This window comes from Lutra lutra, chromosome 14 (assembly GCF_902655055.1).
Source record: "Lutra lutra chromosome 14, mLutLut1.2, whole genome shotgun sequence".
NCBI lineage: Eukaryota > Metazoa > Chordata > Mammalia > Carnivora > Mustelidae > Lutra > Lutra lutra.
The window spans coordinates 24707476-24732049 of record NC_062291.1 but is presented as its reverse complement, the minus strand read 5'-3'; the positions used below and the strand labels follow the sequence as shown (position 1 = coordinate 24732049).

The window sequence follows — 24574 nt, the reverse complement described above, 5'->3', positions numbered from 1 at the left end:
CCACAATGAGATATCACCTCACACCAGTCAGAATGGCTAAAATTAACAAGTCAGGAAATGACAGATGCTGGCGAGGATGCGGAGAAAGGGGAACCCTCCTACACTGTTGGTGGGAATGCAAGCTGGTGCAACCACTCTGGAAAACAGCATGGAGCTTCCTCAAAATGTTGAAAATAGAACTACCCTATGACCCAGCAATTGCACTACTGGGTATTTTCCCTAAAGATACAAACGTAGTGATCCGAAGGGGCACGTGCACCCGAATGTTTATAGCAGCAATGTCTACAATAGCCAAACTATGGAAAGAACCCAGATGTCCATCAACGGATAAATGGATAAAGAAGATGTGGTATATATACACAATGGAATACTATGCAGCCATCAAAAGAAATGAAATCTTGCCATTTGCGACGACGTGGATGGAACTAGAGGATATCATGCTTAGCGAAATAAGTCAATCGGAGAAAGACAACTATCATATGATCTCCCTGATATGAGGGAGAGGAGATGCAACATGGGGGGTTAAGGGGGTAGGAGAAGAGTAAATGAAACAAGATGGGATTGGGAGGGAGACAAACCATAAGTGACTCTTAATCTCACAAAACAAACTGAGGGTTGATGGGGGGAGAGGGGTAGGGTGAGGGGGTGGGGTTATGGACATTGGGGAGGGTATATGCTATGTGAGTGCTGTGAAGTGTGTAAACCTGACGATTCACAGACCTGTACCCCTGGGGATAAAAATATATTATATGTTTATAAAAAAAATTACTTAAAAAAATACCTACATGTTCCTCATTGAGCGTGGGGCTCAGGAGGAGGCAAAGACAAGTAAAAAACTTGTTAGCCTCAATAACTTAACATCTAGTGGAAGGAACAAACCAAGGGTGACTTTAAAACGAGAAAATAGGGGCGCCTGGGTGGCTCAGTGGGTTAAGGCCTCTGCCTTCGGCTCAGGTCATGATCCCAGGGTCCTGGGATTAAGCCCCGCATCGGGATCTCTGCTCAGCGGGGAGCCTGCTTCCTCCTCTCTCTCTCTCTCTCTGCTTGCCTCTCTGCCTGCCTGTGATCTCTATCTGTCAAATAAATAAATAAAATCTAAAAAAAAAAAATGAGAAAATAAAATAAGTGAGTCATAATAAAAGGACAAGAATAGACACAGGACAAAGAGAGCCTATAGAGAGGAGGTCCAGAAATGCACTTGGTAAGGTTGGACAAGAATGATGGAATGAATCAGCAACAGAACACACGTGGACTGGTTCTGTAAATATCTCATAATTCACACAATGGTGCCTTGCGTACAAGTCAGGGACTAGTTGGACCTAAGTGGGAAGTGGGCATTGGGAACATGTTGTGGGAGATCTCAAATTTAATACTTGAATAAATATTTACTGAGTGATTACAAAATGCAACATATTGCGCAAGAGAGCACAAATATTTTAGATCCTTGGCTGGTCAAAGAGTGACAAGCTGAAGAGTTTGTTCTTAATAATACAGACAGTAAGGAACCCATGAAGTTTTTTAGCAGTGAAATGATAAGATAAAACTGTCCTTTAAGGAAGGGCAATTTGAAGGGGAATGAAGAAAGGAAAGGAGCAGAGAAAGGACACAGAGGAAAGTTCAATGAAAATGTCTTTGAAACTGGTTAGGAATGAGGCATGGGATTGCACTGGGCTCCTAGCAATGTGCATGAAAAGAAAGGGGTGAATGCAACATTATCTGGGGGACTAAAAGTGGTAAGAATAAATAGTATATGTATCTGAAATAGATGACTGAAAAAAGAGAAAGGTGGAAATTCTCAGGCCCTCCAGGAGCTGAGTCCTTTTGTTCAGAGTACAGTCTGTAAAAACCATATGTGGCACTCTTGTTACACTAATAAAAATAAAAGCATTGGAAGATGATACCCGTTTTAAGAGGGCAACATGACAAGTTTGATTTCAGTGGTTGAATTTAAGGTGGAATATGCATATCGAGGAAGAAATGTTTAGAAGGTAATTAGAAATGCTAGACTCAGAAAAATCCAGTTTAAAAATATTGGCTTAAGAGTCACTCCAAGTATGACAATGGATAAAACTGCCCAGAGCCAGAGCATGGGGAAAAGAGCTGTGAGTGGGGCATGGAAGAGGAGACTGAGAAGCAGAGGTAAAAAGCAGTAGCTCCATAAAAATAAAAAAAAACGTGAGATTTTGGTGGAAGGTGGGGGCAAATGTTTTCAATTCAATAAATATTTATTTATCCTTCCATGTGAATGGGTTCTAATGAATAAGAACAACAACAAAATGCTTTGCTATAGCTAACAAGATCACATCCTACATTTTCCTTATTTCTTTCCAAGAGTACTAAAATCCCCAAACTAAAACTTATTGGTAATGGCAAACAACTTAATGTTTGTATTTAATATTAGGTTATTGTATTTTTATTTTTAAAAATCTAATTTAGACATAAAATGCGCTACTTTATTAGCTATCTTTTTGTAACCTAGGGTTAGCAAAGTAACTAAACTGGTTATTCAGTTAGTTTATAACCTAAACTATATCATTCAATTAGTTTATAAACTCAATAAGAAAAAAATATATTTTAGTACCTAATAGAATACCTTGCACCTAGTAGGCTCTCAGATCTTGTAAATTGAATTGTATGAACTCAGTTTTTAGACAGGATGGTATTTTAGTCAATAACATATGACTACATATGTGTTAAATGTTTGTTGGTTATGTTTTTTATTATTAGCTGTAAAGTATAATTATTCCTATACTGTCAACTCCATTAGACTGTAAATTCCTCAGGGACAGTCATTCAATCTTTTACTTCTTTTTACAATTCTGCAGATCCTAGTTATGTCAAAATAGGTTGTTAATCGACTGTCTGAATTCATCTCTATCATCTGATGACATTATTAGATGATAGTGAATGATGAATAGTAGGACTTGGATTTGGAGGGCTCAGAGGGTTTGACTACTGATTAATTTTGTGACTTACAGCAAGTTATTTGAATCTAAGTTGAATTCATGGTAAAAAATCATTTTGAAATGTTTTAAAACATAAGATTACTATCATTAACAAAAATATGCATGGAGGGTACACTGTACAGACATTCAGATCAATTTTATTTGATGTGAAAATTTTCTGGATAGAGAAAAATAGGTCACACAAGACTATATGAAAGGGAATACAATAATCTTAAATCTTTTGTACAATAATAATTCTAGGTAAAATGCCTAATATTAGTGCCTCATTTTTACTAAAAATGGATAGTTTAAGATAATCATCTTGTAGGAAGGTTTGCCTCTGGTTTTTGTTTTGTTTTCTTTTGTCTTAAATTGAATTCCTGAACCTATTTTATATTTTATTTAATTTTTTTAAATTTTTTTGAGGAATATATATATATGTATGTATATACATACATATATATATAATTTATTTTTTTATTTCTTTTAAGCGTAACAGTATTCATTGATTTTGCACCACACCCAGTGCTCCATGCAATCCGTGCCCTCTCTAATACCCATCACCTGGTTCCCCCAACCTCCCACCCCCTGCCCCTTCAAAACCCTCAGATTGTTTTTCAGATCCCATAGTCTCTCATGTCCTGAACCTATTTTAAACTAGTGCTCTTTCTTGTTTGTTTATATACTGCCTTGCACTTGAAAGGATATAAGGTGGTAAAAGTCTTTAATCTTTCAACACATATATTCTGACTTATAAAAATTAAAGATACAATACAAAATTCATGAATAGACTAATAAAAATGTGATATGTAATTTGGTTTTCTCTAAAATTCCATCTCTGACTAAAAAAATATGTAAGCTAAACTTCACTGTAACTCATTTTATTCCACCACCTGGTAATTTTAGCAATTATTCCAGAAGCAATAAAATTGTAAGCCTAATATTATATGCCCAATAATCTTTTCTCTGAATTTCTTCTCTTATTCACCTAAACTTTCCACATTGTATGTCTTCCTTCTAGAATTTAAGCTTTTGAGATATCTTTCTATCACTGGTAGTATCCCAAAAGATTCTTAATAAATGTTCATTAAAAAAAAGATAACATAGTTCATCAAAGATGACTAAGAGGAGTTTCGCAGTCATAAAGAATATAGACTAGCCTACAATTTCTATACTTAGAAAGTCTCTCTTCAAGCATGAAAATAAATGAACTAAGGAGCAACACTGTGTTGAGCCATGTCAGAGCCTGAGGCAAAAGGAAAGATTCTGATTCTGTCTTTATTTAAAATTTTGATCCATTATGAGCTTTTTGTATTAACTTTTAGTTTTAAAAAATGCCTTCGACTGAAGTTAAGTATCTTGACTGCTGAATTTCTGGCATCTCTTAAATTTTATGCCCAAGAAGACTGCCCTACATGCCTCACTACACTCCAGGCCATGTTAAGGAGCCAATTTAAGAAAAAGAAAGATATTAAAAAATAATAATAACAGATTAAAGTAGGATAAGTGAAAACAAGAACTAGTTCTTTAAAGTGATGAATAAAATAGGCAAAAATATTTGGCAAACATGGTTAAATAAAAAAATAAACATATGACACATTCTATAGACTTACATTTGAAAATTATAAGACAATGTGTAAGTCATCAGATTTGAACAGGGGTAAGAAAGAGAACGGAACTGACCACATAAACTAAACTGTAAGTCTACTTTTTTTAAAAAGTCACCACGCCCAGATAGTTGTACACTTGAAGTTCTACCTAACAATGAAGAACACATAAATTCTGTTAGACTAATAATTACAGACTGTAGACAATTCATTTTTAAGAAGCTGGCAGAGTCTACACACAAAAACCTAAACAAGCACAAAATGGAAATTATAAATCAGTATCATTCATGAATTCAGATGTAAAAATTTTAATTAAAATATTGTCTTAGAAAGTTGAATCCAACAGTGTACTAGGAAAAAAGCTATCATTATGACCAAATAAGATTAATTTCAGAAATTCAAGGATGGATCATCATTAACAAGATACTTTTTGTGTCAAGTTAAATGATAAAAAATGATATAATAATGAAATATTAAGTGGGCACTTGCTAGAATTCAGGAGCAAAACTCTTAGTAAAACATGAATAGAAAAAAATAGCTTAAACACAAAAAAGATTATTTGTCAAAACATCAGACTGAATGGTAAAAAACTGAAGTCATTCTCCTGAAACCAGAAACTAAAAAGGATTCTGGCTAGTAACATTATTGAAATTTAACACTCTGTAGAAATTCTAACTAATATAATAAGAAAACTAAACATGTGGCTTAAATATTAAAAATGAAGAAATAAATCTTTATTTGAAGGTTACATGGTTGTATACCTAAGACACCTGACATTGTACTAACATGATTTCAGTTAATAAGAAATTTGATAAGATGGTAAGATAACACAAATATATAAAGGCCGATTGCTTTTCTCTATATTAGAAACTAATTAGAAATGGAAATGGCAGAAATGTGATTAAACTATACTTGGTTATAAATATAATAAGAAAGATATAGGACCTATAGAAATTATAAACTTTATCAAAAGTTTAATAAAAAACTTAATAAAGGAGATTTATTGGAAACCTTCAAAAAATTAAATCCTACCTACATTATAAATGTAACATGATGGCAATTTTAAATCTCAACTGTATCATTCTAGAACTTTATAAACTAATTTTTAAAAATTCTTATGGAAGAATAGATATATTTTTAAAAAGAAAAATAGTGAGAGGAACCTTTCCAAATTAGATATTAAAGCTAAATATAAAATAGTATGGCATTGACTTAAGAATGGGAAAACTGGTCAGTGGAAAAGAAAAAGATATTCAAAAGTATATCTATAATAATATATATAAATTTTCAGAAATTCAAAAATACACACACATGTATACATATGTGTGTGTGTGTGTGTGTGTATAAATAAATAAATGTTTGGAGTCTCTATTCTGTTCCACTATTCTGCCCATCCTTGTGTTCATTCACATGTATATACACATAATGTGATAGTGGTAGTCCATTCTCAATGGGAAGAGAGAGGATGGTTTATTTAGTAAATGAAGCTGGCATAACTGATGGTTCATGTCTAGAAGAAAATAAAATTAGGTACTCATTTCAAATATATCAAATATATCTATCAAAAATTAATTTTAGCCATGTTAAAGGCTAAACCTTAGTAAAACAATACTTTATATATTAGGAAAAGAGTAAAGATTACTTGCATCATCTGAAAGAGAGGATGAAGACAGGAGAAACAGGACTTTGAAAATAAGAAAGGAAACCCAAAGACCACTAATAAAAAGAAGGACAAGCCCAAATGTTTGTCAAATTCTCCACACTCACAGCCACTACTCCCAGAAGTTCTAAATGTTTTATAAATAATGTTTATAAATAATACTACTGTATATTAACATTAACTACTGTATATTAACTGTCTTCTCAACAGTATTTTAAGTAATAATTTTGTTATCCTCCCCCATGGTCCTGCTCAGGTCTTGGGAGATCAACGCTGGAAAGAATCTGACCTAAGAAGAACCTTTCAGTATCTAACTGAAAGAGGGGTCTCGGCCATATTTTCCATCTAACCCCTAAAACATATTGTGGGCACAAATGGGCAGCCAGCAGACCTCATCACTCTAAAGAATGCAGGCTCTACAGATCCACTGGCTTCTCTGTGACCTAGAGGAACCCTGCTATCATTGGAATGGAAACTGGGTTCTACCATGCAGTGTATCAGCCTGTTCATCTCAGTACAGGCTAAGTGAGTACAGCTCAATGAGTCCAAATTCCCTCTTGATTCCTTCAGTTTGTTACCAACTAAAAGACTGAATATTTTCTGAATTGCTTGTCACAGGGAATACCTGCTCCTCCAAGAGGAGTTAACAAATGTGCCCACCAACAGTGCTAAAATGGCAGACAGTCACCTGAGGTCTATAATTAACTCAACTCATCTGACCCATCTAAAAAACAAAAGTGATTTTCTTTTCCCTTGGGGCATAGCACTTCTTTGCATCCTCAAAAAAAGGGGGGGGGGTATTTTTTTCTTTTCTTCCTTTATTTATTTTTTTGAAGTGCAGATTCATCAGCCCCAAATTATCAGAAAGGACTATCTACATCTACATGGACAAGTACATACATACAAGTGTACACTGACAATTGTGCATTTTCTTAGGTAAGTTTTTGTATATTTTTAAATAACACGACTTAATTGGGAAATTTTCTCTGCCACTTTCGAAATTGTATTACTTACATTAGCGATCACAAGGGAGTAACTAGCTTAGACACCAGTTTATCACATTAAAATGTATTTTTAATGTATGCTAATTTCAACAGGCTCATAGGACAGTCAGTGTGCTAATTTAGCGGTCTGCAGTATTGGGAGGAATCTGGATTGGGAACGACTTGTATATATCTCTGCAGCAAGGCACCAGATTATTGGCTGTGTGTTTCTACATTTAGAAAATAGCAGCTAATACTTAGCTTCTGCACAAAAAATGTTATTTAGACTAAGAAGGGAGTATAGCCATGTCAATTATAACATTATTATTCACCTTCAGTCTTTAAAACAAAATTCAAGAAAAAACTTTCTAGAACATGATGGACTCCGTGTGAAGATTTAAACATTTTCTTTTAGCAATATCTAGAATAGCAGATATGTTCTTAAATAAAATCTCAAGATACTAAGCTTATGAGCAATTAAAGTTATCTAAAACCCATTTATTATTGAGAGCTGGTGTTGGGAGGGGCCTAAAGATAAATCCTTTCTCCTTCTCCTTCTCCTTCTTCTTCTTCTTCTTCTTCTTCTTCTTTTTTTTTTCCATATACAAGAAACCACTGGAGAAAGTTGATCTTCGTAAAGAGACAAGTGGATGATGAGGAACGAAGCCAAAACCAAAAGGTCGATTTTCCAGGGCCCCTCCTTTGTCCTATCATGTATCTCCGTATTTAGAGAAGTGGTAAAATAATCAGGGAGACACCCGAGCCTGACCTTCAAATATTAATCATCTACTAACAATGAAGAGTTATTATTCCATGACACCTTTGAGCAATAGGAACTATGATCACTGCAAAAGAATTAGCAGCACTTTCTAAAAGGGACCGGTTCATTTTAGATTCCAAGATCCTATTTCAAGGGCAGAGAATCCGGGAGAAGAACGGCGTAGTGAGGTCGCGGGAACCTAGAACCGACCAAGGGAGGAATTTCTACAGTTTCCACTCCAGGGCACCTCTCGCGGCGCTCCGGGGCGGGGACGCGGCCGGCGGCAAGTCTCGGGGAGCGCAGGGCGCTTCCCGGACCCTGGCACCGCTTGGTCCACTCCGGTCTGCTCCGGTCCGCTCCCTGCCCCGCCGCCACTCGTCGCCGCGCTCCCAATCCCGGAGCCAGGCGCCCTCCCTGGGGACGGCCCCAGCCGCGGGCCGCGTGGGCCTGAGGCGTGAGATCGAGGGTCGCGGGTGCCGGAAGGGGCGGCGTACCTCCGACTCGGGTGTGGTTCCCGCCGGGGTCGTCGCCGCGGGGGTTGTCCCCCCGGGAGTGGTCCCCACGGACATCCTCAGGATCTCGCCCCGGAGTTGCGGCCCTTCGTCGCCTAGCAACCGAGGCGGGGCCGCAGGCGCGAGTCTGGGGAACGAATCCCTCCTGGAAGAGGCTTCCGGGTCGGAATTTAGGACGCTCTGTGGGAGGGCAGGGGCGGGGCCCCGGCGCTGCAGGGCTGCTCTGCCGGGAAAGACCCCGTCAGGAGCGCTTTGAATCCTCTGGTAGAGGCAGACTTAAATTCCTTTTAGTAAGAATGAAAGCAAGAAGGGGGGGAAAAAGGCAATTTAAATTACAGCAACTTAAATGAGTTAGTATGTGGAGAGGTGTCTAATGCTAGCATAGCAATTTCTCAATAAATATTAAAGTGAGATATATGGGGCACCTGGGCACCTGGGTGCCTCAGTGAGTTAAAACCTCTGCCTTCTGCTCAGGTCATGATCTCAGGGTCCTGGAATGGAGCCCCGCATCGGGCTCTCTGCCGGCAGGGAGCCTGCTTCCTCCTTCTCCTCTCTGCCTGCCTCTCTGCCTACTTGTGATCTTTGTCCTGTCAAATAAATAAATAAATATTTTTTTTAAGAGTGAGATATATTTTTGGAACTTGATAATTGATTTTGGATATTAAGGAGTTATTGTAATTTTAAGGCGATATTAAGAAAAAAAAGTTGGGGCGCCTGGGTGGCTCAGTCCTTAAGTGTCTGCCTTTGGCTCAGGTCATGAGCCCAGGATGATGTGATGAAGCCCAGAATGGGGCTAGCTGCTCCAGAGGGAAGCCCACTTCTCCCTCACTCCCCCTGCCTGTGTTCTCTCTTTCTCTGGCTCTCTCTGTCAAATAAATAAATAAAATCTTAAAAGAAGAAGAAGAAGAAGAAAAGAAAAAAAAGGAGGCTCCTGTTAGAGATGCATGCATACTGACAGATTTAGGGATGATGAAGTGATACAATGTTTACATTTACTCCAAAATAGTGAGGGGAGGGGTTTGGATCATTGAGTGGAGTTATGGTAGGTGAATCAAGATTGAGTATATGAAGGGGGCAGGGTCATTACACTACTCTATATTTTAGATATGTTTGAGATTTTCCATAATAAAGCATTTACAAATAATATATCTAGTGGCTCTATTAGTATTCTTCTCTGATGAGAACACCCGCTTTGAAAGTTCACTTTGTATTTACCTGCATGGGGGTTGCTATGCAGAAAGTTTACTGTAAAGATCAGACATTATGTAAGTGCTTTAGTTTCCCCATCTGTAAAAGGAGATGGTAACAGGGCCTGCCTCAAAGCATTGAGGATTTAACATGCTAATACATGAGGATTTTACATGTGAGGATTTACCATGTTAATATATGAAAATGTTTAGAACAATGTCTGGCACCTATAAGTGTTAGATGTTATTAGGATTCGTATTAATTTGTGTTATGCTTCTTGTGAACTTAATCCACCCAGTACACAGCAGTCAGGATAATATTTCATCATGGATCTCTTATATTTGCCCCCTCCATATACTCAATGCCTTTCAGGTCAAATTGAGCCCTGTAGCTTTACCTAGCCTCATGATAATTGTGCCCAATTGCCTCACAGTTCAATTATGCATACAATTCATACTGCCAACTTTTGTTCATGAATTCTCCCATTTTGTGTATGTTTGGTCAATCTTTCAAGTGAATTGTAGGGTCCTTTCCTTGGTATCTTCATTCTTAAAGAAGCTGGTTTAGCTCCTAACACAGAGTAGTCATTCAACAATGTGTTTATGACTTCCAACTCCATTCAAAGAGAACTACATTAGAACTTCCTCAATTAGTGAAAATATAGTCGATTTATGGTGATTGCCAGAGTTAATATAAGAGCTACCACCTCACAAACTCATTACAATGCTTAATTATTTGATTGTTTCCTTCTGATAGCTACTTCAAAGAAACTGAAAATAACAAGTCACCTTCTGCTAGGTGACAATTCTCCACGTTCTTTAAATCTAGCATTTGATAAAGTGCTAAAGCATTGATCTCTCCAAACTGCCATTCTAGTTACCTCAAAGGTCTGATTTATTTCTCTGGCCTTTAATTGTACTGCTATTTCTTTGATAGTTTTTAGGTTTTCTGTGCCCCTTTTTTTGACTAGATGGATACTCCATTAAAGATGGAATCAATTTTCACAGTAATGGGAGTGTTTCCTCAGAAAGGGAAGAATTGTTTTGTAGGAATTCCAGTTTTACTGTATTTAATGGTGTAATTTATTGGAGAAGTCATTTTCGAGGAGGTAATTTAATTTTATGGGACACAAAATTTTTTGCCCAGTAAGGAGTGGTGTTGAAAGCCCATTAGCCTGAAGGTTACTTTTAATTTGCACAAGTTGAAGCTGATTTTAGCCTCCCACTTCTTTTGTAGGGAGGTGCCAACAAGGAAGACAAATCTCAGTAGGTGATGTGCTTTCTTACATGGAAAGGTCAGTTAAGTCTTCCTTCTCAGGTCTCTTTTGAAGATAAAGGCTTCAAACCAAAGCCTGTAAAATTCAATTTTTTATCTTATTGTTGTAGGATGGAAGAGAAAGGGAAACATATGGGTCTCGTAGTTTACAATTATTGTTTGAAAAGACCTTTGACTTTTACCACATCACAGTGAAATATGGGATAGTTCAATACTGTTATTTTGACCATTCGGATTGGTCCCTGTTCTCATGAAAGTATTCTCATCCATATACCTGTAAACCTGTGCTTTTTATAAATAGAATCAGATTTTCTGGAAGAGAGGCATTTTCACAATTTTGCTAATTCAAGTATTGGATGTTTAAAATAAACCCTATATTTAAATACCTGAGAAACATTTAGGAAATGTCTAGACAATGCTGTAATGGATGTTGATGGCCTAGTGTGGCAATATATGGCAATGAGCTACAATAGCAAGATGTCAACTGACTTCTTAGGGTAAGGAAACATTTCATGGTACCTGTGTTAATGGCTCTTTTTAAGTATGAATGAAGTTCTTTAACAACAAATGAAATAATGTCACTAATGTGATTAATGATATACTAGTAGTTCAAACAATGTGATTCCTGAGGTCTTCAATCTTTTAACACTCCTGATGATCTGGAAAAATTCCAATTTGGCCTTTAAGCAGTTCTGAGACACCACGACATTCTGCAGATGGAATTCAGACAACACGTCTGCCTCGAAATACATTAAAATTGTTAGATGTGGAAAGAAAAAAAATATATAAAAAGAGTTAATTTGTGAGTAATTGCCCTCATTCTCTGTTCTGTATTTAATTTTAGCCAAGAAAGTAGTCCAATAGATAATCAATTTTGAAATCTATTCCATTTTCTTAACCTTTACCTAATCCTCAAATCTGGCCTTCTTATTTCAGTCAAGTACCTTAACCTGTTCAAGTCATATGTGAGAACATTTTAAAGCTTAGTAAAATATGTTTAGGAGATGGCATATTGCAGTAGTTTTTTTTTTTTTTTTTTTTGCAGTAGTTTTAAGTACTTCTAAGACTGTTAACTATGGGAACTGGTAATGATTTTCAACAAACAGTTGGTACAATTTTGACGTTGTTCATTATGTGCAACTTGTCTTCAAAACTCTATACTCTTCGGGGTGCCTGAGTGGCTCAGTGGGTTAAGCCGCTGCCTTCAGCTCAGGTCATGATCTCAGGGTCCTGGGATCGAGTCCCGCATCGGGCTCTCTGCTCGGCAGGGAGCCTGCTTCCCTCTCTCTCTCTCTCTCTGCCTGCCTCTCTGTCTACTTGTGATCTCTCTCTGTCAAATAAATAAATAAAATCTTAAAAAAAAAAACCTCTATACTCTCTATTGTGGGTTTATCTATTATTCTCTCTCCAGTGATTCCTTTCACAGTGGATCTTTTTTGTTCTTCAAATGGAAGAAGTTTCTTTCCTTAATCAGCAAATACTCTCTTTTCCTAATCCAGAGAACTCTTTAAGATAGCTTTATAACTTATACTTTTTCTTCCTGATCAATTTGTTGAAAAAGTGGGATCTTACTCCTCATCTCCCTTTAAACCTCTCCATGCCCTTACTTCCTTTGCTCTCCCCAAGCTGTCCCTCATCGAGAGCTGCCACTAGGCTCTGTCTTCGCTGATGTGTGGACATTCTGTTTCCCTTCGTATCCACTCTTTTCCTTCTCCACTCATCCTTGTGACCGGGATGGTTGATCTTTATGGACTCCAACAGTTAGATTTACTACATTCCTTGAGCTCTGACTTGTGGTTCATTTTGGCCAATGGAAACACCAGCAGGGATTTGGAGGCAGGGAAGAGAGAGGTGAAGGTCATTTCTTCTCCCTTGTTTCCTCCCTGCAGGATAGTAGGTTGGAAATACCAGGTTCCTACACCAAAGGCTTTCAAGGTCACAGCCCATCCCTTAGCTTCTCCAGAGCTACAGCTGTCTCTGGGCTTTGGTAACTGTGTCCCCTTTCCCCTTCCAGGCCTAGAAGTGGTGATGCCTCCCTCCTGCTGCTAACCCCAGGATGGTTCCCCATCCCTTGCTGCTTTCCCTCGTGTCTGCCCACATGTTTATAAATAGCTCCTTTACTAAATTTTTCTCATTCCCACCTTTTGCCATCTGTTTCCCACTGGTACCTTAACTGGTATCAGCAAAAATTAACTCCAGAATATTTAGCACAAAAGACTAAGCCTGGCTTGCTCAACACCATTGTTGTCTACCATTTAGTTGTATTGCAATGAGCAATATTGTCTATAAGAAATCTTAAACAATTATTTAGGTAGGACTGCATCCCACCCTCACCCATTCTCTACCTAGAAGAACCACATCCAAGTTCCACTACCCCCAGAATTGATGGCAGGCAGGGGAGTATTGTAAATACCCATGGGACTTGTGTCATCTATGTCCTAAGCAGCTGTCTGTCTCAGACAGCTCATATAAACTCCTGGCTCTCCAAATTCTAACCTTTGGACGTCAAGCAGCCTATATAGTTCCCCTGTTGACAATTCTTTAAAATTTGTCTTATAAAAACACAAAATAGCAGATCACCTGGGCCTCAGCCCAGGTCCTGCTCTCTCCATGAATGATGGGAAGTGTGGGGGAGCAGCAGTGCCTTCTTTCATGCTGATCCTGGCCCTGAAGGCTTGACCTTTCCCAATAAAACTTCCCATGCCATGTGGTCTGGGAGTCATCTGGAAACCAGGAGCGCCACAACAGCAAGGGGAGTGGCTTATGAGAATGCATGTGGTTCCCAGCTTCACTCGTCCCAACACATTTAGATTTATAATAGTATTTGCACACAAGTCCTACTAATTATTTTCATTTACAAATTATTCTTTATTGTATTATTTATGTCAATAGTTTCATCATTCCTTTTATGCTTCAGTGAACTACTTTTGCATCATCCATCCATATTTGCTGACTGGTAATTTAATGTCAAAAAAACAAGTTAAACCTAGGCAATGGCATATATATTATGTGAAATGCTTCAGCTGACAAAAACAGCACCCTGTTTCCAGAATGTTAGCCAAAGCAGCCTGACCTAAATTCTTTAAGTGCAAGCAGAATCTTTAAACACACGATTTGAGTTATTCATAAAGAATTTTTGTAAAAATCAAAATCCATCCCATATTTTACATTTGTGAACTATGTAGGATCAAAATAGTTACATTGATTTTCTCTCCTTTTAAAACTCCCTAAAAGTGACTGGGTGCCACTTCATTAATGGCAGGGAATTTATTACTCTTTCAATGTGTTTTTGAGAACGCTTAGCCTGGGGGATTCTGGGAAGTGCCTGACTGGGCGGGTGAGCGTTGCCTCCTTCTCTGCACTGCCTCCCACCCCATCCTACTTTTAAATATAGCAAGTCTAATTTTACCTGTTTTACATAATAGCTTTCTTATAAATTTTGTTAGAAGGAAGGATTGTGAGCTTGAAAAAGTTTGAAAGCCTCTAGATAATCTCTAAGGAAACTTCATCTATGAAAATGCTATTACAACATAATTTCCCAAAGCATTCATTGTCTAAAATGTTCACTTTGGCAAATAGACAATATTACTGTTATTAAACACTTCTGGTATATATGCTTGCTTATGAGTCTAAGAAAGTAAAATAACATACATTATATTATTTAATCACCTGAATCCACTGTTACAGTATTCCACATAGCATTGCTTTTGATCAAGAAAACTATTTCACAGCAAAAGAAGCATGGCAATGGGCCCATGCTCATTGGTCTTTTTTTATTTTTTTTTTTAAGATTTTATTTATTTATTTGACAGACAGAGATCACAAGTAGGCAGAGAGGCAGGCAGAGAGAGAGGAGGAAGCAGGCTCCCTGCTGAGCAGAGAGCCCGATGTGGGGCTCAATCCCAGGACCCTGGGATCACAACCTGAGCCGAAGGCACTGAGCCACCCAGGTGCCCCCATGCTCATTGGTCTTAACAATGTTTCTCCTCATCCTGAAGTGGAGCATGTGATGGAACAGTGGCATGGCCTCTTGAAGGCTCAGTCACTCTGTTTGAAGATACCAGCGAGGGGTCAGTACCTGGCAGGGCTAAGGCAAGTTTCTCCAAAAGGCTGTATAGACTCTAAATGAGCATCCAGTATGTGGTGTTACTTCTTTCATAGCTAGGATTCATGGGTCCAGGAATCAAAGAGTGGAAGTGGTAGTGACAACATTCACTATCACTACCCTAGTAAGCCACCAGCAAAAATTTTTCTTCCTGTTCCCATGACCTTCTGCTCTGCTGGCCTAGAGGAATTAGTTCCAAAGGGAGGAATATTCTACCAGGAGATGTAACAATGATCCCATTGAAATGGAAATTAAAACTGCCACCTGACCACTTTGGGCTTCTCATGTGCCTAAAAGTTAAGGTGTTGGCTAGGATGACTAATTCTTAACACCAAGGGGAAATTGGGCTTGTACTTCATAATGATGGTAAAAAAGAGTATGTCAGGTATACAGGAGACCCCTAAGTCCTCTCTTAATATTACCATGGCCTGAGATTAAGGTCAATGGAAAACTACAACCCTATCCAGGCAGGACTACTAATGGGCCAGGCTCTTCAGGAGTGAAAAAGTTTCAGATCATCCCACAAGGTAAAGAACCATGACCCAGCTAAGTTACTTGCTGAAGGCAAAGGGAATACAAAATGAGTTAGTGGAAGAAGGTAATTATAAATGCTAGCTATGACCAAGGATCAGTAAGAGAAACAAAGACATAATTGTCATGAGTATTTTCTCTTTATTTTGTTATATGTTTGTGTATGTGTGATTTTTCTTTCCTCCCTTTCTCTTTTATGTAACATAAGATGTGTTGACTTCATTTCATAGTATTTAAGTATTACTAATTTACATCACGGCATTCAAGTCATAGGAAATCAAGAAGACTAAACATCACTCCAGTACTTTACCTTCTTTTCTGGGGAAAGGGCTGGTGCATTTTCAGTCATACATGGGATTGTTGTATCATGTTAAACAGAATTATGACCATGTTATTTTTCTATTTGGAGATTAAGTATGGTTTAAGGAAATGCACACAGTTGCCAAGCTGACAAGGTATAGAGTCTTTTTTTTTTAAAGATTTTATTTATTTGACAGAGAGAGATCACAAGTAGGCAGAGAGGCAAGCAGAGAGAGAGAGAGGAGGAAGCAGGCTTCCTGCCGAGCAGAGAGCCCGATGCGGGACTCGATCCCAGAACTCTGAGGTCATGACCTGAGCTGAAGGCAGAGGCCCAACCCACCAAACCACCCAAGTGCCCCAAGGTATAGAGTTTTGATGGCTAATTTTTATATTTGTTTTTGTTTATTTATATATTTATTTGAGAGAGAGGGAGAGAGAGTGAACATTAGTGGGGGTGGGGGTGGGGAGGAGCAGAGCGAGTGGGAGAGAGATTCTTCTCACAACCTGAGATAATGACTTGATCTGAAACCAAGAGTTGGGCACTTAACCGAATGAGGCACCCCAGGCTAATTTTATGTGACAGGTTGATGAGGCCATAGGGTACCCAGATATTTGGCTGAACATTAATTCTGAGTGTGACTGTGAGGTTGTTTCTGAATAAGATTAGTGTTTCAAGCAGTAGACTGAAGCAGAAGTATATTGCCATCCCTAATGTGGAAGGCATCATCCAATCCCAGGAGGGCCTGACCAGAACAAAAAAGGTGAAAGAAAAAAGAATTGCTTTCTCTGCCAGTCTGTTGAGCTGAAACAGTCTTCTTTTGCCCTTGGACTCAGAGTAGGAGTTACACCTTTGGTTTCCCTGGTTGTTAGGTCTTTGGACTTGGACTCCACCATGGCTTTCCTAGGCCTTTAGCTGGCGGATGGAAGACGCAGAGATCTTGCCTCCATAGTCACTTGAGCTGATTCCTTATAATTAATCTCTCTGTCTCTCTGTATGTATACATATCCCATCAGTCCTGTTTCTCTGGAGAACCCTAATACAATGGTATTATTTTGTTTTACAGATGAGGACATGGAAGCTCAGAAAGCCAACTGACCTAATGTCTGTGATAAAGTATATAGCAGGCAGGCCCAAGTATGAACTAGTCCCTGTGATTGCGTGGCCCACTCACTCTGCTCTGCCGTGTCCCACTACCTCAGCTGTGCTGTGCACTTAAGAGCCGGGGTGGATTGATGAGGTTTGTCACTGGAAACTTTCCACCTAACCCTCCACATTCTCCTCTCATCCCTGCCCCACTTCCCCAGTACCTTCACAATAACTGCTAATGCATTTAGTGTTTTACTCTTGGCAGGTTACTTACCAAGTGTACAGTCATAACTAAAGTGTGAGGTGATAGGACTTAGCATGTACTAAGGTATATTCGTATTTTACTAGGAGACTCCTTAAAGATGGAAAATTCTTTTGTAACTCAAATGTGTGAGGTTTTAGTAATGGATTGCTAAAATTGTGGAGTTTATATTTTGGACACAGAAGGTCTCTTCTTGTGTCTTCTTAGACCTCACCTAGAGACAGCTTAATTCCATTTGCTACAGTCATAAGATGCTGTGATTTCTTCTATCCTCCACAGCATCTATTGTGGTGCTCTAGTAAGCATCCAATTAATAGGTAGAGCAGGATGATGAAAATGTAAACAAATCAATAGAAAATATACTTGTAGCTATGGTGACGCTTGATTCTCTACAAGAAATGGTATAATTTTAAACATTATTTTTCTGTTTCATCAAAAGGTTCATATGTGTCTTTTAAGATGGAACACGTTTTTGTGTGCCTTTATGCTGGGTTAAGCATTTACACTACAGGAATTCATGATATCATTATGCAGCTTTCAGAGGAGTACACTAAGGTATCACAGAATTTTCTGTCATTTTCTATTTTATTTTATAATAGAAGTCATTAACTTTTTTTTGAAAGAGCTGATTGTCTATATGTGCTGGAAAGCTAGTCCTGTAAGATTACAACTCAGTGTCATAGCAATTTGTAACTATTGGTTAACTTCCATCTTGTTAACTGTGATAATAGTTCCACATGCCCATTATGGTGCCACCTTATGGCCACAAGTATCCTGGTAGACCTAGCTTGAGTACAGGGTAGTACAGTAAATCCTGTCAAGTGAGACTTTTGATTGGCTAGTAACTTTAGGAAAAATGACTTTTTTTCATGTAACATCAGTTGTTCTTCTTAGAAAATCATTAAATATTTCTTTATGCTGAGTCATCTAAACTGCGAATATTTGCCTAGAAAAAGGAGAATATAAGATTGGAAAATAAGAAAAGAGAAGGTGGATGGTAGAACAAAAGTCATCTTCAGACTTTGGAGAGAGAAAATGAAGTCAAATTAAAAAACAAAACAAAACAGAACAAAAAAAACCACCTTATTTGAAACCACCACAATGCAGAACTGCACTCCTGTCTTTAGGAGTAAGCTCCAAAAGAGATTTGGCCAGAGTCTTCTGATAAGTTCTACTTTCTCTGGAATTACCTTCCCTTGGTAGAAGTGCTAGGAAAATCCCCTCTTTGGGACCTAGATCCTCTAAGCAAATGAGACAATTTTTTTTTCTTTCTAACATTAAACTTTCTCTCAAAGTAGTTAACACTGTGGGCATAGATACTAAGTTGACTGATGCAGGTTTGTTAAAGTGCAGCAACTCAAGTAAGTATTAGAAATATGTTTGAAATGTAGATTTTGAAAGGGCTAGTGGGCTGCTCTTGTCTAGGCAACCCACCCTTGGATGCCTAACTATCGTCTATGTGACAGCCTTCTCACGGAAGCTTGACCATACTCAAGATGAGCTGGACTATTCCCTGGATTTCATGAATGGTAGAGCAGTAGTCTTAGGTCCAGATTCCAAGAACATCCCAAGACAACAGGGCAGAACATGCTTCTAGTTTCTTATTGTTGTTGTGTCCTCTGGAATCCATTGGCAGAATTACTGTTCTCTCTGGACTGGACAGAAAATGTCCTGTTTTTCCATACGCTGCTGGAAAAATTCTATCTACTCCTCTCCAACATCAGGTGTTAGGCTCTTTCTGAAGTGGTAAACCACTATAAATTTTAACTTTCCTCTTTGCCGAGGGAGACTTCTATGTCTTCCCTACTAAAACCTAGATGGGGGTGCCCATGAAACCGGCTTGGGTTGTATCCATTCATGGGAAGACAAACACAGTGCTAGAGTCCTGCTTCTAACTAACCACCTCCAGTAATACTGCTTAATTATATGATTATATTGGGTTGTAAGAACTGAAAATGGAGTAAAAGGAATTTTCTCCACAATTTAAGGCAGTTTAAAACTGCTGATAATAGAGCCTGAAGCATTTTCTTACCATTCATTCATCCATTTGTTCAACAAATGTTTATTGACTACGGACTAGGGGCAGGCAATATTGTGAGCTTTTGGTGAACAAAAGCCCTCTTTCCTCTCAAATTCCACTCTAGTGAGTTAATAAACCTAGATTCTATTTCAAATATAAGAACCCACTAATTAATATTTTGGAAGGCTTTTTTGCCTGTGTGAATCTGAGAAGTTAAGATCTTCAAAGAGCATGAGGTAGGTGATGTTTCTTGAACTGGAAATCATATCCTACTGGTTGGTGGTTAATGGTTTGTTAGAAAGTGGTAAGTGCTATGGGGAAAAAATAGAGCAGAGTGAAGGGGATCCGAAGGGTGGGTTTGGAAGAATTTGGGCACGTTGTATTTTTAAGTAGGATGGTCAGGATAGGTGGCACAGAAAAGATGATGCCTGAGTAAAGGTTTTCATCACCGTTATCATAACTAGTATTCAGGCTAACTGCTTTCTGCACATTATCTTATTTAAATCTCACCCCGGATGTGGTCACTGAAGCTTGAAGAAGTTAATTATTTACTCTGGATTACACAGCTATTTAGTAAAGGTGATAGAATTTAAACACAGGACTACCTGATTAAAAGCCCAAGCGACATGACACTGTTGTGTCTCAAGGCAGTGGTTCACAAACTGTGTTTGGAGGTTGCACCGAAATTTGATGTCACATTAGTTTTTCAAAACATCTATTATTAGCCATATCTTTAAAACGTGTACTCACAATACTATAATCCACATGTTAACATACTGGAGGATTCTTGACCTCTGAAAACTGGGTTAGGAACTTTTTGAATGCCTGCATGCATACTTTTTTTGACCTCTGTGCATACATTTGAATGCTGTATAAATGTTTCATTGGTTACACATGTTTAAATTTTGCATGATTTTTTAAAAAATCAGGTCTTGGCATGTCTGTTCAACATAAAACTATGAAATACCTCGTGGGTAGCACAGGGTAGGATCAGAAATGTCTGCTGGGTATGTGTTCTCATCATTATGGAATTGTTGACAATTCATTAACAAGGGAACTCATAACATGTTTATATAATGTGATATGAAAGGTAATTTAGTACTGTTTGTTAGGTTTGGATGCTTTTTGCCTGACTTATATTTGAGAAAAGCTGAGATATAATTAGTGACTAAACCTTGATTTTATCTTAAGTTTTGAATTACTTAATTGAAGAATATCTTGAGAATCTTGAGACTATGGGAAAGCTTGGTTTTTGTTTGCTTGCTTTTAAAGCTTATCATTTAAAATTACTTATGTAGATCAAGGTTTTGTTTTTGTTTTAACACTATGTAACCAAGTTAGAATATTGGAATAAATTTAATAGTGAGACTGACATGGCTGGAATAGTCTCATTATGCTATTTTTTATAGTTATAAACAAGTATATGTTATAATCAGTGAATAAATGTTTATAGTTATAATAATCATATGTTAAAATAGACTATAGGCAGTACATTTATATAAACAATATAACACTTTCATCTATTTATGTTTTGAAGCATAATTTTAAAAATATCAAGGGGCCGGGCATACATCAGTTGAAATCCATTGATGTAAACATGGAAATGATTCTAAAATGACAACTACCTAAGGAATTAGGAAATAGCATAGATTGTGCCCATACTTGCCCACATGAAACTAGGAAATATTGCTCCTTTTGTGAATATAAAATAGTCCAATGATCAAAACAGTTTTTTTCTCTCACCTATTTTAATCTATATAATTATACCATTAAGGAAATAGAATAGTGTAAAAACCTTCATAATTTCATTACTCAATCATTGACGTTAGATAATGGAACTTGAAGGGACATTATTGTTGGGATGTTGGGGGCAAGATAATTCACTTGAATTTAAGACTGCCACTGATATGTCAACAGACCCCTATAATTTCACCTCGTCACCCCTCAACTCATTTACAGACTTAAACCTAAAGTTCACCTTCTTATGCAGGTGGAATGTACACTATTTATTGCTAGTTCTAACATGCGATGTAGGCATTAATAATGTCATTTCCATAATTATTATTTTGGTCACTAGAGTGAATTCTCTCCAGTGGTTGATTAATAAATTGAAAATGGTTTCCTTTATACTGAAACTATATTTTAATGTGGAAAAATCAAGACACACAATATAAACCTAAAACTTATTTTGTTTTGAACTAGTGGAATTATTTAAATGGAGGTGAAATAGTAAGAGAGAGAAAAATGTACCCACCACCTCTAGGAGAAAACTAGACAAGGGTGTATATAGGCACATCTTAAAAGAAGAAATATTAATGAAAAGAAACATATGAAAGCTGTTCAATTTCACTAAGGATGAAAGAACTAGCAATTACAGAAAGTGTAGCATGTCTTGCTTATCAAGATTCACAAATGTGTGGATCAGTGCACATTCTCAGGCACAGTGGTCCTCCTTTACCTATGGTTTCATTTCCCGTGGTTTCATTTATCCTCCAACAACCCTGGTCTGGAAGCAAGTGATCTTCCTTCTGACATATCATCAAAAGGTCATCAGTAGCTTGATGTTATGTCACTCATAATGCCCATGTCCTTCACTTTACTTCATCTTATCACACAGACATTTTATCATCTCACATTGTCACAAGAAAGGTGAGTATAGTACATGGTTATTTTGAGAGAGAGAGGGAAACCACGTAAAATAACTTTTATTACAGTATATTGTTATAATTGTTCTATTTTATTATAATTATTGTTAACCTCTTACTGATCCTAATTTATAAGTTAAACTTTATTATAGGTATGCATGTACCGGGAAAATGTAGTACATATGGGGTTTGATACTATCCTTGGTCTCAGGCATCCACCGGAGGTCTTGGGAGGTATCCTTCATGGATAAGGGGGGGAAATACAGTACTTTTTATGGACATCTGAGTTAGTACAGTTTCTGGAAGTTCATATGACTATATACGTAAAAATATAGATGTTTGCATACTCCTTGGCTTGTGAATTACATTTCTATAAATGTATTCTAAGGGCATAAATGTAAATGTCTACAAATCCCATCTGTACTTTTTGATGTAACATTGGGGGTGGAGAGGAGAAAAAATATAATGTCTAAAAAGGAGGAAAAGATAAAATAAATCTACTTAAATACAAGACATGAGATTTTATATAGTTATGAAGTATCATTTTTCAGAAATCATTCATGATAAATTAAAAGAGTATAGTACAAAGACATACAGCATAATAATAATGTGTAATCTATATACATACATTTAGTACAAGAACTAGAGAAATGCTCATTAAAATATTTAGTTTCTTTTGGTGATTTCTTTTTTTTTTTGCTTATTTGTACTTTGTAAATTTTCTATAGTAAATAAGCAATATCATTTTCCATTTTTAATGGAAAATTTCAAACTTACACAAGAGTAGAGAGAATAGTAAAATGAACCTACATGTATCTAGTTATTCCACTCCAACAGCTATCTAACAAAGTCCTTTTAAAACAATTTTTTAAAAGTTTAATTACCCACAAACTATTGTGTTCAAACTCCCTGGAGCTAATGATCATATTAATTATGATTCTTCATAAAGAATTTCTCATGTCTTCCCTTGAAAAATAACTTGTTTCCACAGCCCAAATCCTGTTTCCAAAACATTGGCTTAGTCACTAAATTTTTTTTATAAAGGAAAACTAAAAGCATTTCAATGTTGTTAACAAAAATAGTACATCAATAATATGATTTCTTACTTTTTTTTAATCAAAGTAAAAAAAAAAAACACATCTCTGTTTTCTGGCAGTTCGTCATTGCTGCTTTGAATATATAAAAAAAGAACCTATGAACAATGAGATCCAAAAGATGATGTGTACTCTTCGCCATGCCTTTCTTTCTCTAGGTTAAGGATGAGGAAAAATTTGGTAAAGCACATTTAAGTCAAAGGATCTCTATATTCTGTAATCAGCTTTAGGAGCTCTTTCATTCTTGAATTCAGAAACTGAAATACAGAACATGCTGTGCAAGCAGATGTTTACCAGGGTTTTCTAGGAGAAGTGAAGACCCATGTTTGCTCCAAAGGATTATGTGCTTACATGCGAAAAAAGGACCCCCGCAAGTTAAAATGTTTTCCCCACTGAAGAGTAAAAGACACAAAGCGGTGCAGAAACCACCATCTAGTATGTTTACAACTAAAAACCTTTTTCCAGACTCTTGAGTTTGTACCAAGCTTTAAAGACAACTTTTCACACTGTGTGTTAGCAAGAGTGTGTGCGTTTTGATAGACTAACCCCTTAGTCTTAATTGTGTGAACTTAATTGTGCACTATTTTTTTAAAATCCTGGATAATTTACTTTTGGATAGTGGAAAATTGTTTCCTTTTTTTTTTTCCCATAAGGCCCAATACTGTGATTCCAATGCACTCAGTATAACTGGACCATAAAAATAATAAATGTGTGACAACATGAGTATAAACATAATAAATGTCATGTTTTCACATGGCAAATTGTCAATATCTATTGACATTTGTTCTTATGGCATCTATTAAGGCCACACCATATTTATTAACTCTGGTTTGATTACACCGCTCCATTAACTTGGTAATTTCATTATAGTTTAAAAGGGATTTTAGCTGCTGAACTTAGTTTAAATTTTATGCACAAGCCCAGAAGTCCTTGGGCAGTGAACACATTTCATACATATAAAATAAATAATGAATAGAAGTTATTTTGGAGAACAGAAAAGAACAGAATGAGGATCAGATAACTTTTTAATATTTTATTTATTTATATATTTATTTATTCAGATAACTTTTTAACGACACAAACTGAGAAATTGCTCACAGAGATTATAGTCATAAATTGGGCCAGGTATATTCATTCATATGCTTGTTAGTAAAATACTTTGGAGTGGAAATACCCATGTCAGAGGGAAACATTACTCCAGAAAATAGATACTAAGCCCGCCCGGACAGTGTGAACAATAAAGCCAGATGCTTGTATGGGGCGAGAGTCTGAGTGAGTTTGTTTGCATATGAGCTAATTTTAAACATGATGTTGCAGAAATTGATGAAAAAAAAAATCTTCCCCTTCCTATAAATCCCACAAAAATTGCCAAAACTGACTAAAAGCCTCTTTAGCCTGTAGTCAGTATCACCAGTAAAATACAGACTCTTAGTCTGCTAATTTAGGTAACATCCACTGACAAGTTACGGACGATACCTGGGCTTGACCTTTCAGTCCTCAGCCCACTAATTGGTTTAATTTATTATCCTTTGTGAAGGCACTTAGAACATCAAAAAATATTTTTAAAGCCTTGGAAACAAATGAGTAAACACATGCTCTA

At 37.1% G+C, this 24574-nt stretch overlaps 1 protein-coding gene across 1 annotated transcript in view; it reads right to left on the bottom strand.

Annotated features, from left to right (window-relative positions):
• CABCOCO1 (ciliary associated calcium binding coiled-coil 1) overlaps positions 1 to 8633 on the bottom strand; it is a 123986-nt gene extending 115353 nt beyond the window's left edge. Inside the window, exon 1 of the mRNA XM_047703443.1 lies at positions 8450 to 8633. Within this exon, the coding sequence (XP_047559399.1) occupies positions 8450 to 8524 (75 nt within the window). The 5' untranslated portion in view covers positions 8525 to 8633. The remainder of the gene's footprint in view (positions 1 to 8449) is intronic.
• Between the last annotated feature and the right edge of the window lie 15941 nt (positions 8634 to 24574).